Source organism: Oncorhynchus mykiss, chromosome 18 (assembly GCF_057628025.1).
Source record: "Oncorhynchus mykiss isolate SJ-2025 chromosome 18, ASM5762802v1, whole genome shotgun sequence".
Classification (NCBI taxonomy): domain Eukaryota; kingdom Metazoa; phylum Chordata; class Actinopteri; order Salmoniformes; family Salmonidae; genus Oncorhynchus; species Oncorhynchus mykiss.
The window spans coordinates 35,709,993-35,723,190 of record NC_143039.1 but is presented as its reverse complement, the minus strand read 5'-3'; the positions used below and the strand labels follow the sequence as shown (position 1 = coordinate 35,723,190).

Genomic DNA, 13,198 nt, shown 5'->3' with positions numbered 1-13,198 from the left:
TTGTGACGAAGTGGGCTCTGTTTTTACTAATTTACCATATTGCTAGCTTTATATTATTAGACAACATTTTGTAGCCATACAGTAACTTGCATAACTGTTCCCAAGACTGTTCCTTCCCTGACTTCATCTTAGCTGTTGATTGGTTTCTAAGCGGGCTTGGCAAGCCATTACAACGGGTGTAACTGCTGTGCTAGCTAGTGCCGTTTTATAGATATTCAGCTAGAGTTTTCTCATCTAGTATTTGGCTAATTTTGAATAGACCGCATGGATTTCAACTAATTGTTTAGTGAATGAACATTTCCATTTTCTGACTTGGAGACCTGAAAGGAGCTGTGTAGCGACGCTCCCCGTCCAACCTGACAGAGCTTGAGAGGATCTGCAGAGAAGAATGGGAGAAACTCCCCAAATTTAGACCATTTTTCCATACAGAATCTTTCCAGATCCTTGATATCATTTGTCTGTGCTTATGGAATGCCCTCTTCAATTCAAACCACAGCTTTTCGATATGGTTCAAGTCGGGAGACTGAGAGCCATTGCACTCTTTAGATTTTGTGGTCAATTAACCATTTCTTTGTGGATTTTGATGTGTGCTTGGGGTTATTGTCTTGCTGGAAGATCCACTTGCAGCCAAGTTTCAGCCTCCTAGCAGAGGCAACCAGGTTTTGGCTAAACTGTCCAGGTACTTAGTAAAGTTACTAGCTACAGTGGGGCAAAAAAGTATTTAGTCAGCCACCAATTGTACAAGTTCTCCCACTTAAAAAGATGAGAGAAGCCTGTAATTTTCATCATAGGTACACTTCAACTATGACAGACAAAATGAGAAAAAAAATCCAGAAAATCACATTGTAGGATTTTTTATGAATTTATTTGCAAATTATGGTGGAAAATAAGTATTTGGTCACCTACAAACAAGCAAGATTTCTGGCTCTCACAGACCTGTAACTTCTTCTTGAAGAGGCTCCTCTGTCCTCCACTCGTTACCTTTATTAATGGCACCTGATTGAACTTGTCTTCAGTATAAAAGACACCTGTCCACAACCTCAAACTGTCACACTCCAAACTCCACTATGGCCAAGACCAAAGAGCTGTCAAAGGACACCAGAAACAAAATTGTAGACCTGCACCAGGCTGGGAAGAATGAATCTGCAATAGGTAAGCAGCTTGGTTTGAAGAAATCAACTGTGGGAGCAATTATTAGGAAATGGAAGACATACAAGACCACTGATAATCTCCCTCGATCTGGGGCTTCACGCAAGATCTCACCCCGTGGGGTCAAAATGATCACAAGAACGGTGAGCAAAAATCCCAGAACCACACGGGGGGACCTAGTGAATGACCTGCTGGGACCAAAGTAACAAAGCCTACCATCAGTAACACACTATGCCGCCAGGGACAAAAAATGATGTCAACATTGTGAACAGAGTGCCCATGGTGGCTGTGGGGTTATGGTATGGGCAGGCATAAGCTACGGACAATGAACACAATTGCATTTTATAAATGGTATTTTTTTGTTATTTTTTGTTGTATATATGTTATATAACCCTTTTTTCTCCCCAATTGTTGATCTTGTCTCATCTCTGCAACTCTAGCGACTCATAGCACGGACTCATAGCGGACTCATAGCTTGGGCCGACCCAGATTGCCAATTGAACTGTGTTTCCGCCAACACATTGGTGCTGCTGGTTTCCCGGTTAAGCTGCCACGAGTCGCTAGAGTGCGATGAGCCAAGTAAAGCCCCAACCGGCCAAACACCCTTAACTCGGACGACGCTGGGCCAATTGTGCGCTGTGCTATGGGACTCCCGGCCTCGGCCGGTTGTGGCACAGCCCGGAAATGAACCCGGCTCTGTAGTACAAGGCAATGCAGAGCCTTAAACCGCTGCGCCACTCGGGAGGCCCCTATCGAATGCACAAAAATACCGTGACAAGATCCTGAGGCGCATCGTGAGGCCCATTTTTTTAAGGTATCTGTAACCAACAGATGCATATCTGTATTCCCAGTCATGTGAAATCCATAGATTAGAGCCTAATGAATGTATTTAAATTTACTTATTTCCTCATATGAACTGTAATTCAGTAAAAGCAATTAAATTGTTTAGTTTATATTTTTGGCCAGTTTAAACAGTATCTGTCAAAAGTTTGGACACACCTACTCATTCCAGGGTTTTTGGAAAAAAAGTGTTAAACAAATCAAAATATATTTTTGATTTTTGATTCTTCAAAGTAGCCACCCTTTTCCTTGACAGCTTTTGACACTCTTGGCATTCTCTCAACCGGCTTCACCTGGAATGCTTTTCCAACTATCTTGAAGGAGTTCCCACATATGCTGAGCACTTGTTGGCTGCATTTCCTTCACTTTGCGGTTCAACTCATCCCAAACCATGTCAATTGGGTTGAGGTCAGGTGATTGTGGAGGCCAGGTCTCTTGATGCAGTACTCCATCACTCTCCTTCTTGGTCAAATAGCCCTTACACAGCCTGGAGAGGTTGAAAAACAAATTAAAGTCCCACTAAGCACAAACCAGATGGGATGGTGTATCGCTGCAGAATGCTATGGTAGCCATGCTGGTTAAGTATGCCTTGAATTCTAAATACATCACAGACAGTGTCACCAGCAAAGCACCCCCACACCATCACACCTCCTCCTCCATGCTTCACGGCGGGAACCACACATGCGGAGATCATCCGTTCACCTACTCTGCGTCTCACAAAGACAGCGCTTAGAACCAAAAATCAAACATTTCGACTCATCATACCAAAGGACCGATTTCCACCGGTCTAATGTCCATTGCTCATGTTTCTTGGCCTAACCAAATCTCTTCTTATTATTGGTGTCCTTTAGTAGTGGTTTCTTTGCAGCAATTCAACCATGAAGGCCTGATTCACGTAGTCTCCTCTGAACAGTTGATGTTGAGCTATGTGAAGCATTTATTTGAGCTGCAATTTCTGAGGCTGGTAACTCTAATGAACTTGTCCTCTGCAGCAGAGGTAACTCTGGTGTCACACCTTGATCTGTTTCACCTCTCTTTGTGATTGTCTCCACCCCCCTCCTGGTGTCGCTCATCTGCCCCATTATCCCCTGTGTATTTATACCTGTGTTCTCTGTTTGTCTGTTGCCATTTTGTTTTATTTTGTCAAGCCTACCAGTGTTTTCCCTCTGCGACCTCTCTCTTGACTGTTCCTGTTTCCTAGTTTCCCATTATGCCTGCCTGCCATCCTGTACCTTTGACCCACCTTTCTGTATTACTGACCTTTGCCTGCCCTGAGCCTGCCTGCCGTCCTGTACCTTTGCCCCACCTATCTGGATTAACGACCTCTGCCTGCCCTGGACCTGCTTTTTGCTTGCACCTGTTCAATTAATAAATTGATGTTGCTTTGACGTTGTCTGCATCTGGGTCTTACCTGAAACGTAATATCTGGGTATTCCTTTCCTTTGGCGGTCCTCATGAGAGCCAGTTTCATCATAGCACTTAATGGTTTTTGAAACTGCACTTGAAGAAACTTTAAAGGTTATTGAAGTTTTCTGCATTGACTGACCTTCATGTCTCAAAGTAATGATGGACTGTCGTTTCTCTTTGCTTATTTGAGCTGTTCTTGCCATTATATGGACTTGGTTTTTTTACCAAATAGGGCTATCTTCTGTATACCACCCCTACATTGTCACAGCACAACTGATTGGCACAAATGCATTAAGAAGGAACGAAATTCCACAAATGACCTTTTAACAAGTTACACCTGTTAATTCAAATGCATTCCAGGTGACTACCTCATGAAGCTGGTTGAGAGAGTGCCAAGATTGTGCAAAGCTGTCATCAAGGCAAAGGGTGGCTACTTTGAAGAATCACACTTTTTTGGTTACTAGATGATTACAAATGTTTTATTTCATAGTTTTAATGTCTTCACTATTAGTCGATGTAGAAAATAGTACAAAATAAAGAAAATTCCTGAATGAGTAGATGTGTCCAAACTTTTGACTGGTACTGTATATAATATATGTAGGCCTATAAAGTGCATTCGGAAAGTATTCAGACCTCTTGACTTTTTCCACATTTTGTTACGTTAAAGCCTTATTCTAAAATGGATTAAATTGTTATTTTTTCTCATCAATATACATACAATATCCCATAATGACAAAGCAAAAACAGGTTTTTAGAAATGTTTGCAAATGTATGAAAAACAAAAACAGAAATACGCTATTTACATAAGTATTCAGACACTTTGCTATGAGACTCGAAATTGAGCTCCGGTGTATCCTGTTTCCATTGATCATCCTTGAGAGTCCACCTGTGGTAAATTCAATTGATTGGACATGATTTTGAAAGGCACAAGTTCCCAAAGTTGACAGTGCATGTTAGAGCAAAAAAATTGCCATGTGTTGTCCATATGGCTCCGAGACAGGATGGGCCGAGGCACAGATCTGGGGAAGGTTACCAAAACATTTCTGCAGCATTGAAGGTCCCCAAGAACACAGTGGACTCCATCATTCTTAAATGTTAGAAGTTTGTAACCACCAATGTATGGGGTATTTTGTGTAGATTGATGGATAAATTAATAAATTTAATTCATTTTAGAATAAGGTTGTGACGTAACAAAATGTGTAAAAAGTCAAGGGGTCTGAATACTTTCCGAATGCACTGTATACATCATTTTCATAGCAGGACACTGTAAAGTTCATTATCCATCTGAAGAAGGTTTGAATCCTAAGCAACCTGCCTACACTGTCACGCCCTGATCTGTTTCACGTGTCCTTGTGCTTGTCTCCACCCCCTTTGCAGGTGTCGCCCATCTTCCCCATTATTCCTTGTGTATTTATACCTGTCGTTTGCCTGTCCCTGTGGTTACAATAAACGTTGTTACTTCACACTTGGGTCTTACCTTGATTCCTAATATACACATTGTTTGAAGTACAGTAGACCAACATACCCACTGTAGTAGTTCAAAGCTTTGTGCATGTAAACCTTGGTAGAGCATGGGTAGAGTAGGCATTGTGGCGCTCAACCTTTTCTAGTAAGTGACCATTGGACTTAAAAAAATGCCTGATTGATTACATGTATAATTTATCGCTCTCACGTGCGTACTTCTGTCCATTAACAACCAATGATGTGCTACATTTTTTAAGCATTTCTAACAATCTTTTTCAGCCGAATCGCAAAATTCTCAAATCAGACCAAAGCACTTCGGTTGCGCAGCAACAGCGCCAGCACCTAGCTAGCTAACACCAGTGTTTGGTTTTCACAAGACATAATGGGTCACATCTCATCCAAAAAGTTGACTCAAGTTTGCAAAAAAGCACCTGGAAGCACCTGGATGATCATCAAGAGTCTTGGAAGAATGTTCTATGGACAGATGAGTCAAACGTATAACTTTCTGGACGACATGGATCCCATTATGCCTGGCGAAAACCAAACACAGCATTTCACAGTAAGAACCTTATACCAACGGGTCAAGAACGGGGGCAGTATTGTGATAGTTTGGGGATGCTTTGCTGCCTCCTGGACGACTTGCCTTAATAGAGGGAACCATTCATTCTGCTCTCTATCAGAGAATTCTACAGGAGAATGTCTGTGAGCTGAATCTGAAGCGCAGCTGGGTCATGCAGCAAGACAATGATCCAAAACACAAAGTCTATATGAAAATAGCTGAAAGCAACAAATTTGAAGTTTTGGAACGGCCTAGTAAAAGTCCAGACCCAATCCCAATTGAGATGTTGTGGCAGGACTTGAAAATAACCTAAAAAATTAAAAACCCACAAATATCGCTGAGTTAAAGCATTTCTTTATGGAAGAGTTGGCCAAAATTCCTCCACAGTATTGTGAGAGACTGATCAACAACTACAGGAAGTGTTTGATTGGAGTCATTGCAGCTAAAGGTTGCACAACCAGTTATTAAGTGCAAGGAGGCAATTACTTTTTCATGCAAGGTTATTGGGTGTTGCATAACTTTGTTTATGCAATAAATGAAGTATGTATGTAATGTTGTTATTTGTTAATTCAGCTTCCCTATATCTAATACTAGGTTGTGGTTGAAGATCTGATAACATGCAGTATAGAAGATATGCAGAAGTGGAGAAAATTTGAAAGTGGGTAAATACTTATTCACAGCAGTGTAACTAGTACTCACATCTGTATTCATAAAAAGGCTTTGGAAGGCTGGTCACAACACCATCCCAGACACCCTAGACCCACTCCAATTTGCAGACCGATATCAACCCAGAGCATATATTTCTCTACCACATCACCAAATTGCTGCCGCAAGCTCTGGACCATTACACCGGATCATCGCAGCTAGCTAGCTGCAACCGAGTGGCTATTGTGGGCTAATGCATCTTGTCCAGAAGCAAACACCAGTTAGCCTTGAGCTAGCCTCAAGCTAGGCCCATCTCCCGGCCAGCCGACGGAGTATACCAGCAAATTCTTGGGCTACAATACCTCTTTTGCCAATTGGTCTGGACCCTTTATTGTCGTCATGGAGCCCCGCCGATCCATCAGGACTGGTCTGCCGACGTAATCGTCTGATATGGTTTTAACATCTGCTAGCCCCGGCCCGCCATCTTTCTGAACACTGTGTCTCCCGCTCGCCTAGCGTGGTAGCGACTAACGAACGGCTCCCTGACTCACCTATTGCTGCTCACTGGACCCTATGATCACTCAGCTACACAGCTGATGCCTGCTGGACTATTCATTAACACTGTACCTCATTTTGTTTATCTGTCGGCCCCAGCCTCGAACTCAGGTCCTGTGTGTACCTAACTGACCCTCTCTGCCCATTCATCACCATTTACCGTTGTTGTCTTAGCTCTCCCGACCAATCACCTGTGATTGTTTTATGCCTCTCTAATGTCAATATGCCTTGTCTACTGCTGTTTCATTTAGTTCTTATTATTTTATTTCCCTGTAGAGCCCGCAGTCATGCTTTGGATAGCTCTTTTGTCCCAACCCCCACGCATGTCGAGACCTCACCTGGCTTAACTGGTGCCTCCAGAGATGCAACCTCTGTCATTGTCACTCAATGCTTAGGTTTACCTCCACTGTACTCACATCCTACCATACCCTTGTGTGTACATTATGCCCTGAATCTATTCTGTCACTCCCAGAAATCTGCTCCTTTTAACCTCTGTTCCCAACGCACAAGACGACCAGTTCTCATAGCCGTACTCTTATCCTACTCCTCCTCTGTTCCTCTGGTGATATAGAGGTTAACCCAGGCCCTGTAGCCCCCAGTACTACACCTATTCCCCAGGCACTCTCATTTGTTGACTTCTGTAACCGTAAAAGCCTTGGTTTCATTCATGTTAACATCAGAAGCCTCCTCCCGAAGTTTGTTTCATTCACTGCTTTAGCACACGCCGCAAAACCTGATGTCCTAGCCTTGTCTGAATCCTGGCTTAGGAAGGCCACCAAAAATTCAGAAATTCCCATCCCCAACTGCAACATTTTCCGTCAAGATAGAACTGCCAAAGGAGGTGGAGTTAGCCTGCAGAGTTCTGTCTTACTATCCAGGTCTGTGCCCTACTCAATCAATTGAATGCAGTCTATCACAGTGCCAACCATTTTGTCACCGAAGCCCCATATACTACCCACCACTGCGACCTGTATGCTCTCGTTGGCTGGCCCTCACTAAATATTTGTCGCCAAACCAACTGGCTCCAGGTAATCTATAAGTCTTTGCTAGGTAAAGCCCCATCTTATTTCAGCTCACTGGTCACCATAGCAACACCCACCCGTAGCACGTGCTCCAGCAGGTATATTTCACTGGTCATCCCCAATGCCAACACTTCCTTTGGCCACCTTTCCTTCCAGTTCTCTGCTGCCAATGACTGGATCAAATTGCAAAAATCTCTGAAGCTGGAGTCTTATACCTCCCTCTCTAACTATAAGCACTGCACATCACATCACTCCAGTGTTAATGATACATTGTAATTATTTCGCCACTATGGCCTATTTATTGCCTTTACCTCCCTAATCTTACTACATTTGCACACACTGTATGTAGATTATTCTATTCAGTTATTGACTGTACATTTGTTTATCCCATGTGTAACTCTGTGTTGTTTTTGTCGCACTGCTTTGCTTTATCTTGGCCAGGCCGCAGTTGTAAATGAGAACTTGTTCTCACCTGGCCTACCTAGTTAAATAAAGGTGAAATAAAAAAATAAAATAAATACCTCTCCAGCAGATCCACAAATCTCTATTGCACTCCACACTCCCCTCTCCCACCTGGACAAAAGGGACACCTATGTGAGACTAATGTTCATTGACTACAGCTCAGCATTCAATAACACAGTGCCCTCCAAGCTCATCACTAAGGTAAGCACCCTGGGACTGAACACCTCCTCCTGCAACTAGATCCTGGACTTCCTGATGGGTCTCCCCCAGGTGGTGAGGGTAGGCAACAACACATCTGCCATGCTGAACCTCAACACTGGTGCCCCTCAGGCCTGTACGCCTTGTTCACCCATGACTGCGGGGCCAAGTTCAACTCCAACACCATCATTAAGAGTGCTGATGACACAACGGCGGTAGGCCTGATCACTGATGACAATGAGACCGCTTAAATGGAGGAGGTCACAGACCTGGCAGTGTAGTGCCGGGACAACAGCTTCCCCCTCAACATCAGCAATACAAAGGAGCTGACCGTGGACTACAGGACACGGAGGACCGAGGACGCCCCATTCACATCGAACGGGCTGTAGTGGAGCGGGTTGAGAGCTTCAAGTTCCTCAGTGTCCACATCACTATCAAGGTCCATACACACCAAATCAGTCGTGAAGAGGGCACTACGACGCCTCTTCTCCCACAGGAGGCTGAAAGGATTTGGCATGGGCTCTCAGATCCTCAAAAGGCTATACAGTTGCACCATTGAGAGCATCTTGAATGGCTGCATCACCGCTTGGTATGGCAACTGCTTGGCATCCGACAGCAAGGTGCTACAGAGGGTAATGCGCACGGCCCAGGACATCCCTGGGGCCGAGCTCCCTTCCATCCAGGTCCTCTGTACCAGGCGGTTTATGAGGAAGGACCTAAAAATGTGCTAATTCTCCAGACACCCAAGTCATAGACTGTTCTTTCTGCTACCGCACGGCAAGCAGTACCGATGCACCAAGTCTAGAACCAACAAGACCCTGAACAGCTTCTACCCCCAAGGCATTAGGCTGCTAGATAGTTAGTTAAATAGTTAACCAAATAGCCACCCGTATCATCTGCATTGACCCTTTTCTGCATTGACCCCATTGACCCTTTTTGTCTCATTACATATGCGGCTGCTACTGTTCCTTATCCGTCTGGTTGACTAATGACTTCATTCCTAGTTATACATGCAGATCTTTCTCAATTAACTCATATCAACTCTGTACTGGTACCCTGTGTATATAGCCAAGTTATCGCTACTCATTGTTTATTTATTATTCGTTTTACTATTACGTTTTATAACTTTTCAATTATTTCTCTATTTTCCTTCTTTCTGCATTGTTGGGAGGGACCGTAAGTAAACATTTCACAGTTTTTCTGCACCTGTTGTTTACAAGGCATGTGACAAATACAGTTTGATTTGTAATGCATTGAAATTTCTACTCCTCATTTTGATAGGACTTGCAGGAATGATCAAATGTTTTTTCTTATCCATCTTAATCTTCAGTAGCTAAATTGTTGGTATGCTGACTGTATACTGTCAGCCTTTTCTTCTCTGTAAACTATGATGAGACCCAGCGTTCAGATGGCATTTTGATGTGAGGTATGATGTCTTTGTATATGCCGTCATCTACTGGTCATATATGAGATTGCGTAACATTATATTTGAACATGCTTGTTATCCAGGGGGCTCTAGGACCCGGTTCAGGCAGTGTTTTGTAGGAAAGTGTCGATTGTCGAGTGATGGAATACTTTGCTCCTGTATGCCGCGAGAAGAATAAGGACAATTTACAAGTGGATACAACAAAATGACCATTATTGTTATTTTTTACTTTTAATATCTCTTCGCGTAAAACGGGTTATTTGTTTGGAGCTTCAATTCACTAAATCGCTTTCCAGCACCAGCTTGTCTTGAGAAGGTGAGTGTTGTTATAACAGCAACAGATCTAAGCTAGCTAATTTAGCTAGCTAGCTATCTTGATAGGTTGACTGACTGAAAAACCCACAAATGGTAGCTGGAGAAAAATTACTACTGCAAATCTGACGCTCTGTCGTCACAGTCACATTGTTTAATGTGACTGTTTAATTTGTCTGTCAAAGAAATGGACACCAAGAAAAACAGAAAAACAGGCTAAACAATACCACAGGGGAATATGCGTCTTGATTCCTATGATGATATCTGTCGTGCTCAAGAAAGGATTCCATAAGAGCCACATAACGTTTTTGTAAAACATAATCTGAAGCATTTGTTTAAAGTTCTATATCACATGACAACAAAAACAATGGAGTAATAGGGTTTAATCGTTTTTTTGGGGGGGTTATGATAATAAAGTGCAGTTGTTCTTTCATTAAGTCATGTACATCCAAATTAATAATTGTATTACTTGAAATTACAATGTGCACAGTGACCTCTCTCTGAACTGGAGCTTGTGAGGGCTTGTTCCAACATGCCAAGCTACTCCATGGTACATGTGTCGGCATACCACTGTGACCTAATTCTAGTGTGATATTTTGAATGATTATCAGTTGATGAAATGTGTTTTGGGTGTCTTAAGTGCCTTGACTGAATCAGAATTGGTCCACCGCCCACCCCAGATGACACTGTGGGGTGTGGATTCACCTGACTGGCTGGGATGCTGTTAGGAGCCATGATGGAAGCACTAACCATATCGTAAAGTTCACAGCCCGATATAGCAGGGCTGTCATGGATCTCCTAGGCATATTGAAGTCTGTTGAATGATTATAGACTAGGAAGAGATGCTTGCTGTTTTGCACTTCATAGTACAACACACACACCTCAAGGAGATTCAATCTGCTCTTGACCCTGATACATTAAGTAGGGTATAGCAAAATAATGAACAGGTGTTCATTGTGTTGACTAACTTAACTTTTAATCGCTGCGTGGAGAGTTATGAATGGAAGAAGTTAGACTAGTTGAATGTCATCATGAATAGGATAAAAATACGGTCCGGTGCAAATACTGCAGAGAATGTATTTTTGAAAACTAATTTCATGCAGTCTACTGTATGATTTCCTTTGCCTGTCCTGCCTTTTTAAAATCTCTTAACATACATGCGGACCAGGTTTCTGATCTTGAGCCCTATGTGTAGGCTTAATGTGGTAGTAATATATCTGTTATAGTGAATACTCTCTTTCCCCTCCCCGTCTCCCCAGCTCCCAGCCACCATGGTGGTAGTGCAAAGCTACTGTGAGGCCAGCGCTTCCATCTCCAAAGCCTGGCTGGAGGGCGGCATCTCGCCCTGCTTCTACTTCACCCTGGTGCCCACCGTCCTGCTTACCCTCTCCTCCTTCTTCGGCGCCTTCCACTGCGTCTGCTACCGCCGCTACGGCACCGAGATGGAGCCCAAGTTCGTGCCGCGCTCGCGCCTCTATGGCCTCCAACTGTCAGTCACCCTGCTCCTCCTGTTGCAGTTCCTAGGGGGGCTGGTGTGGAGGGCAGCCGGAGGAGGGGAGCTCCCCGGCTATGTGGTGCTGTACGGCTGCCTGTCCATGCTGGGCTGGGTCTGGGCAGTGGCCCTGCTAAGGCTGGAGAGGAGGAGGGTGCTGGTGAGGGACCGGACGCGGGGCCACAGCACGGTGCTGCTGCTCTTCTGGGCTGTGGCATTTTCAGCGGAGAACCTGGCCTTCGTCTCCTGGGCCAGCCCCTACTGGTGGTGGGGCCTGGAGAACACACAGAAGCAGGTGAGAGAAGAGGAGGGGTATGTTCAGGAGGGTGTAACATTATAGAATGTCCTCAATCTACAAATTACTCAGAGAGGCACGTCTGTTATACATTATGCACTGGAGTCTGTTTTAGGAGAGTGTAGCATTACAGGACTTTCAGAAATAAATATATTGTTGTATAACATACATGTTTAACTGTCAGGTTAAGATCTTTTCATTGCCTTTCTATCTGCAACGTTACAAACATTTCACCCATTTGGAATGAACCCCACAGCTCAACCGTCAGTGAGGATAAACTGCCATCCCACTCCATAGTTTCGCTGAGGTTGTTCAAATGTTGACATATAATGTTGCTTGATATAAGTATTAAACTTAGTTTCAACACTCCATTACACAAGTGTAGTAGTGGGCTTTCTAAAAAATTAAGTTAGTCTGCTCATAGGGTGTGATATCCATGTAAATGGGACACATAGGCTAGATGTAATATGGTTATTTTCAAGTACCTACTTAATAACCTCTAAATCCCTTATTCACCATGAGTGTTGTGGTTGTAGTTATTTTTTTAAAGTCTATTTCAAAGCAGTTTCTCACAAGTAGACTGCTAAAATAGGAACTGATTTTCCAACCATGACACAACAGTGGAAGGAAGGGGAGCCATGATCATTATTCAGCTATGAGTAACTCTAGAAGTGCTGAGTCACTGCCCCATCTTGCCCTTCCACATCCCTCTCCCTCTGGACACTCCCCCAAATAAATACACAGTTGTAGTCGGAAGTTTACATACACCTTAGCCAAATACATTTAAACTCAGTTTTTCACAATTCCTGACATTTAATCCTAGTAAAAATTCCCTGTCTTAGGTCAGCTAGGATCACCACTTTATTTTAAGAATGTGAAATGTCAGAATAATAGTAGAGAGAATGATTAATTTCAGCTTTTATTTATTTCATCACATTCCCAGTGGGTCAGAAGTTTACATACACTCAATTAGTATTTGGTAGCAAATAGTTTAACTTGGGTCAAATAGTTTAACTTGTGTCAAACGTGTCGGGTAGCCTTCCACAAGCTTCCCACAATAAGTTGGGTGAATTTTGGCCCATTCCTCCTGACAGAGCTGGTGTAACTGAGTCAGGTTGGTAGGCCTCCTTGTTCGCACACTCTTTCAGTTCTGCCCACAACGTTTCTATAGGATTGAGGTCAGGGCTTTGTGATGGCCACTCCAACACCTTGACTTTGTTGTCCTTAAGCCATTTTGCCACAACTTTGAAAGTATGCATGGGGTCCTTGTCCATTTGAAAGACCCATTTGTGACCAAGCTTTAACTTTCTGACTGATGTCTTGAGATGTTGCTTCAATATATCCACATAATTTCCCCCCCTCATGATGCCAT

General features: G+C 43.4%; 1 protein-coding gene across 5 annotated transcripts in view; it reads left to right on the top strand.

The window, feature by feature from the left end:
- Window positions 1–9,834: 9,834 nt before the first annotated feature.
- LOC149975487 (ATP-binding cassette sub-family B member 6-like) overlaps window positions 9,835–13,198 on the top strand; it is a 48,451-nt gene continuing 45,087 nt past the window's right edge. For 4 of the 5 annotated variants that reach the window (XR_016488416.1, XM_036952466.2, XM_021571504.3 and 1 more), the window contains exons 1-2: window positions 9,835–10,043; window positions 11,299–11,826. Coding sequence is in view for 3 of the 5 variants with exons in the window: in XM_036952466.2 (XP_036808361.1) it covers window positions 11,311–11,826 (516 nt within the window). In the remaining 2 variants the exon portion in view is untranslated. Of the gene's footprint in view, window positions 10,044–11,298; window positions 11,827–13,198 lie in introns of those variants that run through there. The other variant, XM_090208292.1, reaches the window with a different exon arrangement.